Here is a 17,359-nt window from a genome sequence, read left to right as displayed (position 1 = left end):
TAGCTCTGCCCCCAGCCAATGGTGCGCACAGCGGCAGGCACCTCTGCATGCGGGAAACGTTCCACTTCAAACAAGACAGAAGGTTTAGAGGGAGAGGGGGGAATGTAAGCAGGACAGTCCCACCAAACCCATGGCTGTGGGGAGGTATGCGTCCATCGGTTTGTACTGCAGCTTTCTTTGGGCACGTACTTGCTGTCGGGCAGATCAACAACAGTGTGGAAGAGGGATCCGGTGACCGGGACAATTTCAGGCAAGCTGTTCTCTCGCCTCTCCTTCCGGGCAGGGTGGGAGGCTGACAGACTCCGGGCCTGAGCTTCTTCCAGGCTCACCAGTTTCATAGGCAGGGAGGCAGAGGGCAGGCTCAGACTCTTCACAAAGGACATATTCTCTGAAAAGGAAACAGAAGATTCCAGCCCTGAAGGGGGGGACTTAAGAAGGATTCTCATGCGTTTCCTCCACAGAATCACCTCTTGCAGGGGAAAAAGCATTTGTCCAATGAGTCCTCTGTCTCCACAGCAGGCTTTTTCATCGGACGGCAGTGCCTCCCAGCACGGCGCCGCTCACTAGCCAAGTTCTGTTTTGCGCTGGCTTGTTTCTTCTGCTGCTGAAGCCTGAGCATGAAAGATGTATCCCTACAAACCACCTGAATCCCAATTCCCTTGAACTTTTGGCACGTTCAGATCCAGATCCCAACTTTGTGGCTGGCCTTTGCCTCTAAACTCTATATCTTTCTCCCTGTTTGTTAAAAGGGGTTGGTCTTAAAAGTGACATTATTTTTGACTCCATAATGAATTTTAGTGCCGGCGAAGGGACAACCCTGGAGAATGAAGGCCTCTGTTTTACGTGAGCAGGGGCAAGATTAGCTTCTCACACACTGCCTCACCAACGGCCAACCTCCTCTAGGAGGGGGAGGGGAGCTCAGCCTCTGCGGTCTAGTCCATTCTTGGCCTTTCTGCTGAACAAGGGGACCAATTAGTGCCGGTGCTGGTGGGTTCTGTGATATGGGAACTTCCCCACTAAGAACTGGACTGAGCCTCTCTGTTTATTCCTCCCAGGACCCCACACAGCTGTTAGAAGGCAACAGTCACTACCCAAACAGGCTAGATTGGAACTGGTGACCAGAAGATCAAAGGCTCTGCAACACATCACCAACCCTTTAGGTTGACAAGACCTCCATCCTGACATTTGTACCAGTTTGAAACAATCCTAGTGCAGAACTCTTCACTCTGTGGCCTCCAACCTCCTTCATGGAAGAACAGAAGGCCACAGGAATTGCATTAGCGTGGGAAGAGCAGAGGTGTCTACAGGTCAGGGATGGAGCTCTGAGCAGGTGGTTTCTAGCAGTGGACTTGAAGGGGGCATTGCAGATCAGGACTGGTGTGTACTGGCAGAGCTGGGTGCCGGAAGGTAACATGCTCACTGCCCACACTCCATCTTTAGGCAACATGATTAAGTCCCTCACTTCCTTAAGTGCTAAAAATTCCCCCAAAGTTGAAATAAAAGGTGAAAAGAATTAAAAATATCACAGGGGGGTGCACATTTTCGAGGTTATGTGAGCCTACTCAGGACAAAGTGCCCCTATTAAAAGCAGTTTTATTACAAGCCTGTCTCTAAGTAACAAGAACAACCGTTCCCAGGACACATTCTCAGTTTATGAAATGCACCTGGCTATAAAGCATCAAATCATTAAGCATCTGATCGGAATGTCATGCAAAGCATAAGGTGTAGTTTTGGCCGCATTTTTTGATGGCAGGAAGGGCTGGGGTTCGAAAAGACAGTGAGAAGGGTGAGAAAGCCAGCGACAGAGGTAGGGAGATTGGTGTGAAAAGTGGCCATTGGAGAAGGAAGATTTAGACTGGGTCGGGCTGTCGGTGGGAAGGTTTAGGGTTCTAAATGTGAGTGAGAAGGATTAAGCTGGGCGTTCGTGGGAAAGGTTAGGGAGGGTTGGAATACTGCGGGTCTATTGGAAAGGTTAGCGTTGAGACTGGGAGTACTGTCACGCTGGGGAGCAGGGGGTTGCTGAGAAGTGTCAGGATTAGTGTGGGGTTGGACCCGGGTGAGAAGGCGCAGGGTGGGTTTGCGTTTCGGTGGGGACGATCAGGGATACTGATGAGAGGGATTTGGGGCATTGGCGAGAAGTGTCAGGCTCAGTGAGGGGTTGGGGCACTGGCCAAAAGACTTGGAAGTGTCTCGGAGAAGGGACAGGTTGAGATTGGGCTGTTGGTGGGACATGTGGCTCAGGTTAGAGCTGCCGGCAGTTAGCGTACGTGGCAAGGGAGGTAGTTACCATCATTCTCCATGGAGCTGGTCTTTATGTTGTTGTTGAAGATCTGATCCACGTGGTTCAAGATAAACTCAATCACCAGCTGCTGGACTCGCACTTCCAGGAAAGCTGCATCCCCATTACAGCCAACAGCCTCGATCTCCTTCGACCTGTACCACAGGAGGGAGCGGCCATAAACACAAGAAAACACTGCATCCCGAGATATAGTATGTGAGGGAGAGGATTGCTTTGACATCCCCCAGTGAGTCGTGTAGGAAACCTTTCCTTGGTTCAGCAGGGATGTCCTGGAAGAGGAATTTTTTGCCCACTGTTGCTCTGCGTCTCGCTCTTTTTCCTCTTCCAGTCATTTATTCTCTCTTTACTTTTCCATTCTTTCTTAATTCCTTTCCCATTTCCTCTCTCGCCTCTCCTTTTTCCTTCTGCGTTGCTTTCTCCATTTCCTCTCTCCCCTTTTTATTTTCATTGGCTTTATTCCTCAGAAACTCCCCCCACATTTCCACCATTCTATTTCCATTCTCGCCTTCTCTCTGTCCTCTTTCTCTATTCCTTTTAGAGACAGGCCTAAACCAGAACACTGGCCCAGCATCTCCTCAGACTCTGGATCCAGATCCAAACTTTGTGGTTTGAGTGTATCCCTGTAAGGTGAACTTGAACCCAAACCACCGGAACTGAATCCCATCAAATCTGAGGTAAGAGCAGGTCTGAATTTCATGACTCGGGTTCTTCTTTTCCCTGCTATTTTTTTGATGACTCTCTCTATGTCCCTGTCTCTTCCCTCACTCCCCCCAGCACTCTTGCATTCTCGCTCTCTCAGCAAAGAAACCTTCTTAATCTTGACATACCAAAGTGTTACTGAAGAAATTATCTCTGGGCAATGGATCATTTGTAAAGTTAATGAGTGGTTTGTTAGATAACGGTTTGGAGTACTGCCAAGGGGATAACCATCTAAGGAGACTGCAGTTGCATCTCCTGCCTCTTTCTTGTCCTCCTTGGGACATTCCTTAAAATTAACTGCAAAAGGAAACAGACTTCAGGTCATTTGACAGGAAGGACACAAATTGTAATGGAAATGTCTGGGCAGTAAATGTGCACTTTGAAATGTCCAATAGTTTCAACATTTGATCCGATCACAGGATTGGCTCTCAGCAGAAATTTTCAGGTATGGTAAATTATGAAAAACTACTTGGTGATTTTGTGATACTAGCAAATGTCCACTAGCAACTATCTTAAGACCCTCAAACTCATTTCACTTGTGACTGAAATGGATTTGAACTCAAGTCTTCTATAACAGACACCACCGTCTTACCTTCCCTAGTCACTCATTGCTCTGTTCCATCAAACTTAACCACTAATATTCTGAAAACAGTTGCTTCAACCCCATAGGGATGAGCAAACGCCTCGTTTTTAAATGGAATGTCAGAAAGAACACAGTTTTTAGAAATACATAGATTTCCTTCCCTGGATATTATTAGTAGAACCTCAGGTTATCCAACAGGGAGAATTTTTTAATCATATTTACTTTGCACTATTATTTATGCTGTTTATTTCTTTGCATTTTTCTCAGCGGGATCAGTCCGTGACTAATTCAGTTTCACTCTCAGGAGCACACTCAGCAGTGCTGCCCTCTGTGAAAAGAGGTCTTTACTGTACCTGAGGAGATTAGGTGCCCACACCAGGGCGAGGTTCCTGGTATGCATGTTGGTCATGTTGCTGAAGGAGGCAAGGTGAGTCAGGTGCTTGATCAGGTATTCCAGCGTCCTGCAAGCGTTTGGTTTGGATAAAGAAAAAGGCTTCAGCTCCCGTACATGCGATCAGGTCTCCTTTTAGTTGCTTGCCCGAGAGGCTATAGCAGTCTGCCATGTAAGATCTGCTAACAAAATTCTCTCCACAGGCAGAGGCCTGAGTTTTGGTACTGATGCTTCTGGTTTCAGTCTCCCCCAGTGACTGTAGTGTCTGTAGATATGAGATTGGCAAGAGGGGCACCGGAGCTCAAAGCCAGAGCAGCCATTTGTGAGGTCGGGGTTTCTGAGCAATGGCACCGAACGCTGTGGATGTTGTTACTGGGGATGGCTTCACGCGGCACAACCCAAATGAATTTGAGGAGGATGGATGGTAAGAAGCAGGAAGAAGGGGGCTACTGATGCATATGGTGGCTGTGGACGCTAAGATCACATTGTGTGCTCAAATTCATGTGCTCAATTGCCTTCTCCCCCCCACTCGGACAGCACTGCACGTTATGGCAGCGGGGAGGGACAGTCGGGTTGACGGAAGCTAGGCAGGGCTGGTTGCTCTCTCAGACAAGCAAAGCAATGACCTGTTTGATTTTATTTAAAGGACAGGTGAATTGCTCTTGAATTTGGTGGCAACGAATGAACCTACCTCGCAACTCCTCCCTGAAGCTGTTTCAGGGAATATTTCCCACGGCTAAGAGCCACCACACAGATCCCCACAGCCTCAATGGCTGAGTTCTTACCTGTAATGAGATGGCGGAAGCTCCTGGATGACATTTTGAATTCGGGCCAATTGCTCTTCCTCCGGGCAGTGAGATACTGCCTCCTGTGGAAAGACAGGAAATATTCCATCGAGGTGATGGATTTAGAGGGAGTGGGAGAGTGCCAGACAAAGACACGTACAGAGGGCTGGCAGGTGTCAGAGGGAGCATTGTCTCATTACATTACCGAGCTATGAGTAGGAAGTCCTGCCACTGACTTTCTGTGGGACCTTGGGCAAGTCACTTCACCTCCCTGTAAGGATAACCATACTTACCCACCTTGCTGTGGGGCGTAGAGGCCTAGTCTTGTTGAGCTGAAGGGCTGAAAGTCTGGTTCTTAATTCATTAAACACTTTGAGATCTTTAGCTGGGACATGTGTTTCCTTTTTCTTCTTTTTGATTCTTTCCCTGCCCCCCACTCATTTTTGAAAATTGGGTTAATTTTCCCCCTGTTGTTATTTTTTCATCTCTATAAGCCTCCGCTTCAGAGAGAGTCCCAAATAAAAAGACACTTCTGACAACTCTGACCTGGGGAAATCCACATCTGAACTTTGTGCCTGAACCCGTCTCTGCTACGGGCTGAGCTGAAAACTTCTGAATTGGGGGAAGTTTTGCACCAGATCTAAATCTTGTAACTCAGACCCATTTCTGCTGATTATTTTTTGTTTCAATCCACCAGTGGAAGTCCTGAAATATAAAAAAGCCTGTCTCCACCATTCTAGAGACAAGAAGCACAATAAATCCTACGCTTTTTGTGTGAGATTTCCCAGCTATTGAGTCTAACCAAAGATGAATCAAGAGAAGCATCCAAACATATAGGTGAAAATCTGAAACATTAGGCATCAGCTGGGTTGCATGGCTGTAAATCAGTGCAGATTTTGGCTCACACATTTCATTTCTAGATTCTAGAAAAGGAAGCTGAAACAGACAGCAAGCAAATGCTGATTAATGTGAGGTCATGACCGACTCAGACCCAACAGCCATACCTCTGAGTCAACGGAGCTAGAAACCTTGTATGGTTTACAAAACCAGAGACCATCTTCAAACTGTGGGATTATAGACTCAGAACATCAAGAAGGGATATAGAATCCCAGGAAAAGCCAACTGCTTGTATTTGATGTATTGTTTTTAAATATAGCATGAATTGCCTTCACCTTGTGAATGGGAAGAGAAAAATTGGAGTGAGATAGGGAGTTTCAGATGCACAATAAAGGACATCTATGATCTTTTGCCCTTCTGCTCCACTGACTGCACTGGGTGTGCTCAGCTGGTACCTTGTTCATCCCAGCCTCTGGCTAACAAGTGGAGTAAAACTGTTGTTGATCTGGTTTGATGGAGCAATCAGTCCCTTTAGACCAGGGTTAGAACGAGTCTGCCAGAGTCACCAACTCGATCAGAATAATCGTCCATCACTGGATTACAAGGCCCAGAGCAGGTGGGAGTATCACACTGCAAAGATAAATATCCAGCAATGCCATGGCTGGGTCATCAGGTATACAAACTTGAGACAGCTGAAGCCGAAAAGCTAATCCCTCGCTAGTCATTAAGAATTTGCCTATCCTAAGACACTAATGTCTGAACCACTGTGGTGACTCAAAACTGTGCCTGTCCCTCCTCAGACACAGTGGTGAGTGAGGCAGACAGGAAGGGATTAGCACACATCCCTGACTCCCCCCCCGCACCCTCTTGTGTAGGCTCAGCGGCACTCATCTTCTGTTCAACCAGACTCCCCAGCTGGAGGTTTTCACTAGACTTTGGGGGATTGTTTTTTCTGACTTCTGTTAGTATTTCTAGCCAAATGGGTTAAGCAGCAATGCTGATAGTTCAGGCTGCTCAACAGTTCCCATTATAAGAACTAGAGCTGTACAAATCATGGATTTTTCCGTGTGCTTGCAATTCTGACTTTTTTTTTTTTTTTTTCCAATTGGTATGGGTCAACCTGAAGCCAACGTTTTGCAAAATGTCCAGCAAATCAAAATGTTGGGGGGGAAAATTGTTTGGGGTCAAACAAAATATTTCATTTGACCCAAAACAAAATGTTTAGTTTTGATTTAGAGTGTTTTTCCAGATTTTATTATATTTTTTTAATAAACGTGAAGAAAACGTCCAAACAAAAAGTCATTTAGAGCTGAAAAAATGAAACATTACATTTAAAAAAATGAAACATTTTCACTTTTTGGGAATTTAAAAAAAATTATTTTACACAAACTATTTGGCAAAACCAACACAAATTCACAAAAGGCTTTGGTGTCACCCAATCCTACATTTTTTGCCAAAAACGTTGTGGCTGAACAACTTCACACAGCTGTAAGAAGAACCTGTTTTCAGTAACTTTTAACTTTGCCAAATCTCAATCATCCCAGTCCCCTGTGTTCTCCACTCGTTATCCCAGTCTCCTCTCTCACTACTCCCTGCTCCTCGCTCTTCTACATTCCCATCAGCCTTTTCCTCCTCCTTGTCCTCCTGCCTGGGCCAGTAGTGAAACCACAAGAGAGACCATCTCCCTGCTCTCAGTTCCTGTCTCTGGCACCACAGTTGTCCCAGGGCAGCCAAGAGCAGTAATTGCAGGGAAAGTCCTCTTCAGCCCCTGTAGCCCTTAGTTGGAGCATGCTCAGTACAGATGGTATCTCTGTAGAATTTAGCTGCCAAACTTTGACGAGTCTCTAGTGAGCAAGTGCAAACTGAGATTGTTCAAAGACTTGGCCAAGTTGCACGTATTTTCAGGGGGAAAACAAAAGGCTGTTCTATATAAATTCATATACCACGCTCATCGCCATAGTATCAGACACTCCTGACACCAGGGTGATCCCCCTGCCAAATTTCTAGTCCCTCCTCCAAAGTTTGAGGGCCTGGGGGAGGAGGCACCAGAGTTTCCCAACGAAACAATTGTAAGAATTTTTGAACATGGGCAACACAACATATTGTTTCCTAATATCGTTCTGAGAAATGGCTGAACCGTTTTATCTGAAACTTTTCAAAAATGTTCAACCTAAGTCAGACAGCCAGCGTGGAAAATTTCAGCCCAAATGGTTAAAGTTTGGCAAAGTTATAAGCAAATGAATACAGGGTTTTATAGTGGACAGTGTCAGGCAACCTTAACTATGGGTGTCGCTATCTGCACTGCCAATAATAAAATATTATCGGTCATCAAATTGTCCAGCCTTTTTAGAAATCCAGCTGTGATCCCCTACACAGACTTAGGAAGGCTCAGCAGCAGGGGTCATGGCCTATTTTTCTGCCCCCAGCAGTCTGCTCTCAGGCGCCTGCTTGTAGCCACACAATCTATATTCGCTTTGCAGAATGGAGTCATTACACTTAGAATTACAATCACTTTGAATGAGATTACAGATCTGTGCTTGAACAGTTGCCACTTCGCCTGCTCTTTGCGTTCACGACATGATCATTGTGGGCCTGATTTCCCATGGCCCTCTACCTAGTGTCATCATTTACATCAGTGCAAACGGAGTGAAAAACACTATCACATCCGCAAAATGTAGTGGTTTACACCCACTGTGAATAGGTGTAAATGACCGCACAGTGCATCAGAGGATCAGGCCCTGTGATTATAATAGTTATTCACACGTTGTTATAAAAATTGCACGCAAAGGACAGCAATGGGAGGAAAGACACAGAATTAAGGCGGGAGGGAGGAAAGGGGCAATGAGACAAAGAGAAAAAGGAAAGAAAAGTGAAGAAGAGAAAGAAGGCAGGGGAAAAACAGAATGAGAGAGGGCGATATGGAAGAGAAGGAGACAGTGCAACGCAAAGAGAGGGGGAAGGGAACAGCAAAGAGAGTGAAACAATGAATGAGAAACCAAGGAAGGGATAGAAGGAAACAGAGCAAGTGAGAAAAAGCGAGACAGCAGCAGGCAGAATGAAAAGAGAGTGCGAGTGAATGGGAAACATTGAGGGATGATCCCCCCCCTCCATACGCACACACACGCCTGACGCAGGGTCGCCAGAGTGAAACTAAAACACGGCCAACTCCCTGCGCCAAAACCCATCTGCATGGCCTGGCTGTGAAGGAGAAGGAAAGGCTCACCGTGAATTTCTTGTAGAGCTCATAAGTGAGGAGGGGGTTAGGCAGCTCCCTGAAGTACAGCTTGCAGAGTGACCCCACGCAGTGAATGTCCTGGAGGTAAACTTCTCTTGTCAGGTCTGGGCATTGATCAGAGCCAAACTCCTGCCTGAAACAACACAGACAGAGACATGACAGCCTGGAAGAACAGGAGCCGGAAACAGGCCATGCCTGGTTGTCTGTCACAGGTAGAGGGGACAGAGAAATACGTTCTAGGCTGGAGAGCAGAGAGCTGCCTCTTTTACCTGCCACCTGGCCAGATCCTCTCCGGAGCTCAGGCTCCAGGATCATTGGTCTCCGGTTACCCTCACACAGCTCCACTGATCATAGGTGCTGGAACGAGGGGTGCTGGGGCTGCTGCCGCCCCCTGGCTTGAAGCGGTTTCCATTCTACACAGGGTTTACAGTTGGGTTCAATGCTCTCAGCAACCCCACTGTACACATCGTGGGGGATGCTTTTTGGGGGACACAAGTTAGTCTCCATAAAGTGGTGTGTTTGGTCTTTACCGGACTTAGGAACTATGTGTGTCTCTAAACCTGGTTTCCTCCATACCAGGACTGGGCCCTGCTGCCCTCTCTACGCCACTGAGGGACCAGATTCAACACATCTATGCCTGGATTAGTCCCATACAATGGTACCAAGCAATGCCCCTGAATCCCCTTTGCCGTCAGAGGCCTGCCCTTACCTCAGCTTCTGTATGTTGGACGTCACTCCAGAAAGCCGGTAGATTCCATCCACAATGCCATGAGTCTCAATGAACTCAGCGCAGGACCTCAGCACGTAAGGGACTAATAAAGGAAAGGAAGACGAGGTCAGCAGTTTATTAGGCAGAGGGAAGATTTTTCATGAGGGACCCCCGAGGAAACAGTCCCATTAGGGTTGCCACCCATCCGGTTTTCACCTGGACAGTCCGGGTTTCGGCTCGTATGGACAAGCCCTGATGTCCAGTTTTTTTGAAGGTGGCAATAGCTGCTCGCTGCCGATTTAAATTTAACCCGCTGAGAGACGCTTAATCAGCAAACACTTGCCACCCTTGTGAGGAGTGGGTCAGGGACCAGCCCATCACAGCCCACTACCCTCTTCGCCCTGCCCGCTCCCGACTGCCCAACTGGGGAAAGAATCTCAGCTTGGAGTTTGGTGGGATGTGAGAACTGGCGGCTGTGCAACAAATGGGGGAGCACCTGTTTCTCTTCCTTCTGCACTCTCTTTGTGTGTGCGCAAGGGGGCGAGACCTTCTTCTCTTTTAGGTACAAGTGCAAATAAGGAGAGTCTCTTCCCCAATCTGGGCATCCGTATAAATGTAGGGGGGAGTCTCTCCTTTCATCCCAGCTGTACGTGCAAAAGGGGGAGCTTCCTTCCCCTGCTCCCCAGAACGGGTGTGCTAATGAAGCAAATCTTCGTGTGTGTCTGTGTGTGTGTAAATGGAGCAGTTCAAATGAGTGTCTATAAATGAAAATCCCCGTGTGTGCAAATCGTGCTTATTACCCCTAGAATGTGTGGGCAGATGTTACTGGCCCATGTGATATTGTTTTGTAAAACAGCACGTCTTTTCTCCTTGACTGATCGTGCTCCATAGTCTCCCGCCCTTCTTACTTTCAGAAGAATAGCATTTAAGGGAGGAGGGTAGAGTTGCCACCTGGCCAGGTTTTCCCAGGATTGGCCCTTTGTAGGGGTAGCTGTTCAGGAAATCTGTACGGGTGCTCAGTGTGCACCGCCAGCTGGACATTTTATAGTTCAGGATCAGCCTGGGATTTTTGTACTTTTGTGCTGGGTTTTTGTACTTCAGAGGGGGCACCCCTAGATCCAGCAAGCCACAGGGGGTGGGGAGGAGAGAAGTGAATGATGGGGGAGAGCGGTGGAGCAGGGGCAGGGACTTGGGGGAAGAGGCGGGGCAGGGAGCAGGGCCTCGGAGGAAGAGATGAAGCAGGGGCAGGGCCCTGGAGCGGGGTGGGGGGAAGAGGTGGAGCAGTGGGCAGGGTCTTGGAGGTCCATTTACCAGCAGTTAGAAAGATCGCAACCCATTAAGCAGTGGCAGAGCCTCTCTGCAGTGACCGGGAAAGGTATCATAAAGGGAGAGAGAAAGAATAGCAAAATAAAATGCTTGAAGTGGCCACAAATTGATTTCCAGAGCTAGACAGTAGGTTGCATGACAGCTTTGCAGTAGCCGTGATCATCATCTGCTGTGACAACAACTGCCTGAAGTCACAAAGGCTGCTCTAGCCAGACCTTGAAATGGAAAAAAAGGCTTTTTCCAGAGGGGAAAGTGATTCCATCCTAAGTGGGAGCATGATGTATCAGGAATCCTCCAGCCGAGCTGTGCTCTTGAGATCTCCAGCCTGGCTATGTTGTGCCCACTGGTCTGATTAGTCTGGTTGAAAATCAGAGAAGCATCTACTCTTCCGTGTGAACCTAGTGCCCAGCGACTAGATCTTATAAATACCTAGAGAGATTGGATTAGATGGAAATATAGGCCAGTTCCACCAAATCGACATCCCTCCATGGGCTTCAGAAGAGCTCCATCAATTGATACCAGCTAAGGATGTGGCCATGAGAAAAGAGCCCAAGCCACTAAATTGATATCTAGATCTGGAGTTCAAGAGTGTTTGAATCTGGGGTTTTGCTTTTTCCCATTACACAAGTATAGGAGCCAGTCATCCTTTTGGTTCAGCTCCATCCCTGCAGTCCCTAGTGCACTCAGCTGGCAGAGTCCTTCCCTATTAAATGCAAATAACTACTTTAATGCAGCACTAAGGCTGTACCATTATAATCACAAGACAGTCAGGAAATGCAGACGTTCATGTTCCTCACAGCAGCATTAACTCAGCCGCATTGTGCATCCTGTATGCTGTGCAGGACAAACACTAATAGATTAAGCTAGACATTTAATCAGAAAAAACAGGCATAGCAAATGACTGCAGTGCCACGTAGCTACGCTGCTGGCTGAGCCTTATAATAAGGACACACCAGCTCTGATTTGACATTTAGGTTCCCAGATCCAGCAGTCCAAGGAGGCTCCGAATGGAGCAGAACTGGTGCAGTGGAGAAGGTGTGCAGGAGCCTTTCCAGGGGGGGGCTGCACCTTGTATGTGCTAGAGCACAGCTCCACAGATGCCCTAACACAGAGCAGTATATTGAACAGAGATGTGACGGGGCTATTGGATCCATTTCCTACACCAATCCACCAGTGTCATTTTTTCTTGTCCCCTGGAGGATTTTGCTACTTAATGTAGCGTGACACTTACACGCCTCATGTCCACTCACAGCAGTAGCAGCAGTGGGACCCTGCTTGGGTCAGGCAGAGAGAATGTGTGGGTAGGTCACAAAGGGAGTGGACATCTTTGCATGCCACTAAAAGTCTTAGCAGATGCCATGAGGTCACTCAGAAGTGATTTTTCAACCTTTTATAACATTTTCATGCTTGCCCCTGCATGCCAAGCCAAGGCACCTGTCCTTAGTGAGGTCTCTGCCCATGCCATGCCAAACTTCAGCCACTGTCATTGTGCTCCCATTCAGAACACAGTGGGCCAGATGTGTATTGGAGACAACTTTTTGTTTCAGAACGTGGAGCACGTAAGCAGGGAGACAGCCATTTTAGGCTTGATTCTGACCAACGGGGAGGAATTGCTAGAAAATCCAAAGGTGGAAGACAATTTGGGTGAAAGTGAGCATGAAATGATAGATGTCATGATTCCAAGAAAAGGAAGCAGAATAAGGACCATGGACTTCAAAAAGCACACCTTAACAAACTCAGAGAACTGGTAGGTAGGGGACCCATACGAAGAAAATCTGAGGGAAAAAGGAATTCAGGGAGAGCTGGCAGTTTCTCAACTGGTCAATTTTAAAGGTGCAACAGCAAACGATCCCAGTGCAAAGGAAAGAGAGGAAGAATAGTGAGAAGCTAATACGACTCCCTCAGGAGCTCTTTAATGACCTGAAAATCGAAAAGGAAGCCTACAAGAAATGGAAACATGGACAAATTGCTAAGGATGAGAACCAAAAAATAGCTGAAGCATATAGGGACAACAGCAGAAAGGCTAAGGCACAAAATGAGTTATACATAGCAAGGGAGATCAAAGGCAAAAAGAAGCAGTTCTTTAAATAATTAGGAGCAAGAAAAAGATGAAGGAAAGTATAGATACTCTCCTTAGCAGGGAAGAAGAACTAATAACCGATATCAAGAAGGCTGAGGTGTTTAATGCCTATTTTACTTCAGTCTTCACTAAAAAGGTTCAAGGTGACCAGATACTCAACGTAATTAATATTAACAACAAGCAAGAAGGAATGCAACCAAGATAGGAAAAGAACAGGTTAAAGAATATTTAAATAATGTAGATCTATTTAAGTCAGCAAGGCCTGATGAAATGCACCCTAGAGTGTCTAAGGAGTTAGCTGAAACAATCTCACAATCAATAGTGATTATCTCTGAGAACTTATGGAGGACAGGTGAGGTCCCACAAGACTGGAGAAGGGCAAACATAGTACCTGTGTTTAAAAAGAGGAAAAAAGACAACCTGGGGAATTATAAACCAGTCAACCTAATTTCAATATCTGGAAAGATACTGGAACAAATTATTAAACAATCAAATTCGTAAACTTCTAGAGGACAATAATGCTATAAGTAATAGCCAACATGGATTTTTCAAGAACAGATCATGGCAACCCAACTTAATTTCCTTCTTTGACAGGGTTACTGGCTTAGTGGATGGGGGGGAAGCTGTAGATGTGAAATATCTTGATTTTAGTAAGGCTTCTGACACAGTCCCACGTGACATTCTCATAAGCAAACTAGGGAAATGTGGTCTAGATGAAATTACTATAAAGTGAATAGAAAACTGTTTTAAAGACTATATTCAAAGAGCAGTTATATCAATGGCTCACTGTCAAACTGGGGGGATATATCTACTGAGGTACTGCCGGGGTTTGTCCTGGATCCGGGACTATTCAATATTTTCATTAATGACTTGCATAATAGACTGGAAAGTATGCTTATGAAATTCACAGATGACACCAAGCTAGGTGGGGTTTCAAGCACTTTGGAGGACCAAATTATAATTCAATAAAGAGAAGCACAAATTCAATAAAGACAAGCAAAAAGTACTACACTTAGGAAGAAAAAATCAAATGCACAGCTACAAAATGGGAACTAACTGGTTAGGCAATAGTGCTGCTGAAAAGGATTTGGAGGTTATGGTGGATCACAAATTGAGTATGAGTCAACAATATGAGGCAGTTGCTAAAAGAGCTAATATTCTGGGGTGTATTAACAGGAATGTTGTACGTAAGACCCAGGAGGTAATTGTCCCCATTCTACTTGGCATTGCTGAGGCTTCAGCTGGAGGACCGTGTCCAGTTCTAGGCATCACACGTTAGGAAAGATGTGCACAAATTGGAGAGAGTCCAGAGGAGAGCAACAGAAATGATACAAGGTTTAGAAAACCTGATATATGAGGAAAGGTTTAAAAAAAAAACAGGGCATATTTAATCTTGAGAAAAGAAAACTGAGAGCGGGCCCAATACCAGTCTTCAAGTACATATAGGGCTGTTATACAGAGGACAGTGATCAAAGCAGGGCAAGAAGTCATTGGCATTATCTGCAGCAAGGGAGATTTAGGTTACACGTACGGAAAATCTTTCTAAACTGTAAAGATAGTTAAGCACTGGAACAGACTACCAAGGGAGGCTATGGAATCCCCACCATTGGAGGTTTTTAAAAACAGATCGGACAAACACCTGTCAAGGATGGTCTAAGTTTACTTTCAGCCCAAATGTTGAGTGTTCTGAAAGATTGCGAACATGCTGGAATAGAAATATCCCAGGAAATATATGTACTGGGTGCTCAAGGGCATCTCCTTTCATACGAGTTCATGTGGCTGTGTAAAAATGGCACCCAGCCTTCCAGTAGCACACAACCAAGTCGTGCACATTAAACCAATAAGACAGTGTGACCACTCGTTGCCCCTCCTACTGCCACATTTCACAAATCCCATCCTTCCTTAGCCTATTTACCGGTCTCCCTAAGTACTCCCTTGTCAAAAGACGGGGTACAGAACAGATTTGCAGCATGCCCTGATAGTCAACAGGTTTAGGCCATGTCAGAATTGTCTCTATTCTACTCAGCTGGGAAGTCCTCCCTATAGAATTATTTCTAGGCGTCGTTTCACCCTGGATGATTGCATCGATGACCTCTAATGATGACTCAGTCATTTTGGGAATTCTTGACCTTTAGTCTCCCTTGCCTTAGCTTAGGAAGACCCCCTTTGCACATCCCCACTGCTCTCTGCTTGCTTCCACACAAACCCACAGAGCCACAGCAGCTCGTAAATTTCACACATCTGCCAGAAATTACTCGGAAAGTCACATGATCCAAACAGAGTAATTCTCCTCTCTGGGATTTCAAGGGAGTTGCCCCAGGGTAACGGAGAGGAAAATTTGTCCTGTGTTTTTAGCGCACAGAGCTCACTATACCAGCTCACTACCTAATACTAGATCAAACTCAAAGACCTTGTGCTGATTTTCAAGACCCTCAAGAGAAGGGGTCAGAAATAACCCAGGAATGTGACCTCTGTCTCTGTGACCTCCACCTGCCATAACAGCTGTGTTCATTCGAAACCATGAAACTGTCTACGAAATCGGTAGGATGTATGGCAGCAAGAGATCGAGCTTTCTCAGCAGCAGCCCCTTGGCTACGGAACTTCACCCTGAAGGACTAGTTCCAACAGGAATTATTTCACAGAAGTTCTGTGACCTGTGCCATGCAGGAAGTCACACTAGATGGTCAGAGGGGTCCCTGCTGGCCTTCAAAACTATGAATCTATGGTTCTTCCATGATCTCACTGCCTTCAAGACGAAATGTGAGACTCATTCTTTCATAGTAACAGCACCCTCCTCCTGCAACGGCAACTACACTAATAAATTGTGGAAGGAGATGGATAGGGAGAGAGGAAAGAAGAAAACTTCTCCCACCCCTACCCCGAAAAGCCAAATGTTCCTTTAGGACATGCCCAGGAACAGGAGATAGAAACATTTCCATCCCTGAGTACAACCGATAGCTGCTTATCTGTAAGTTGCTTAAGCGCTCGGATACTGTGATGAGGAGCATGATATGAATGATCAGCTGGAAAGACAAACTAAACAGAACTCTCCCCTCTCCACACCCTGTGTCTGTTTAGATTGTAAGCTCTTTGTGGCAGGAACTGAGTGTCAACAGTGCCTAATGCAATGAGGCCTCAATCTTGGTTGAGACCTCTAGGAGCATTTCTGATATAAAATATAAATAATACTAACAAAGGTAGACAGATCCATGTTTATTTCAAGTTTATTTTGGTGGGAGGGTGAGTTGAATCACTGTTTCATCTTTTTCCTCTTTCCCACACCAGCAGGTGCATAATGAAGAAGTCAAACAGCACCTACTCTGGGCTCATTTTTCCAGGTCTTTTATATTCAGATGTTTTAATGCCACTTCCTCCACATTGTGCTACAGAGACCCAGCCTCTCCATCTCTTACAATGGGGTTGCCAAAGAAATGCTTGTTTAGGCAGCCGCTTATCGGACATTCTTAAAAGATGTCCCAAACATGTCCATCTCTTCTTTCATACTGCTTGTATTGTTGTAGGTAGTTGTGCCCATTCTAGGACCCCTTCATTACTTATTCTATCAGTCCATTTTACTTTGAGAATTCTATGCGGATACCTGCATTGACAGAAGTTTAGTTGGCATTGGATGGATGGATGCATTTTTCAAGGACTCTGCTCCATGCAGAAGGACACTTACGACATTGATTCTAAAGATCTTGAGTTTGGTGGTTTTGCTAATCACATTAGAATTCCATACGGTTACATTTTTTAAATACAGCACTGGAGTTCCACGTGGTTAAGTTTTTAAAATACAGCGCCTGCTTTACCTGTTCTGGACTTCATAACATGCAATCATCAGTATTATGAATGATGCTACCCAGATAAGTACATTCAGTGAGGATTTTCAAGGCTTCACCTTCCCAGTAGATAAAATCATCAGTAGGTAAATTCAGTTTCCTGATTTCCATCTTTGATTTATTGATAAGGCCTATTTGCTTGGCAGGATTTGCAAGGCCATCTGTCTTTCACTGCACATCTTCCACTGAATTATTTATAGGACAGATGCAATCTGCAAAGTCATAGTCTCCAAGCTCGCAATCTATCCATGCAATGCCAGTTTCCATACTGACAGCCTGTCGCATAACAAAGTCCATAATGATTGACACCAGTGTTGGCACTAAACTAGTCCGTGAGCGCCTGGTTTATCTTTGCTGCACATTTAGAGTTTTTATACACATTTTTAATAATCTGAAGGATTTTCTTGGGGACTCCATAGATTCATACTGTCTGCCACAGTGACTCAGTCGACTCTGTCAAATGCTTTTTGGAAATCCACAAAATTCAGAACTAGTGTTTGGCACGAGGAAAAAGACTAATCAATGAGACACATTTTATTTGAGTACACCGTAAAGAATGTTAAACACACACACACA

At 45.7% G+C, this 17,359-nt stretch overlaps 1 protein-coding gene across 2 annotated transcripts in view; it reads right to left on the bottom strand.

Moving 5' to 3' along the window:
• ARHGAP31 (Rho GTPase activating protein 31) overlaps window positions 1–17,359 on the bottom strand; it is a 67,683-nt gene that overhangs the window by 11,316 nt on the left and 39,008 nt on the right. For both annotated transcript variants that reach the window (XM_067546046.1, XM_067546048.1), the window contains exons 2-7: window positions 9,539–9,641; window positions 8,818–8,962; window positions 4,758–4,840; window positions 3,935–4,042; window positions 2,288–2,433; window positions 190–388 (exon numbers count right to left, since the gene is read on the bottom strand). In XM_067546046.1, coding sequence (XP_067402147.1) covers window positions 190–388; window positions 2,288–2,433; window positions 3,935–4,042; window positions 4,758–4,840; window positions 8,818–8,962; window positions 9,539–9,641 — 784 coding nt within the window. The remainder of the gene's footprint in view (window positions 1–189; window positions 389–2,287; window positions 2,434–3,934; window positions 4,043–4,757; window positions 4,841–8,817; window positions 8,963–9,538; window positions 9,642–17,359) is intronic.

Source organism: Emydura macquarii, unplaced genomic scaffold, assembly GCF_026122565.2.
Source record: "Emydura macquarii macquarii isolate MOO-44397 ecotype Brisbane River unplaced genomic scaffold, CSIRO-AGI_Emac_v2 contig_1119, whole genome shotgun sequence".
NCBI classification, from domain to species: Eukaryota; Metazoa; Chordata; order Testudines; family Chelidae; genus Emydura; species Emydura macquarii.
Note: the sequence above shows the minus strand (reverse complement) of the source record. Positions and strands in the feature narration are given on the sequence as shown.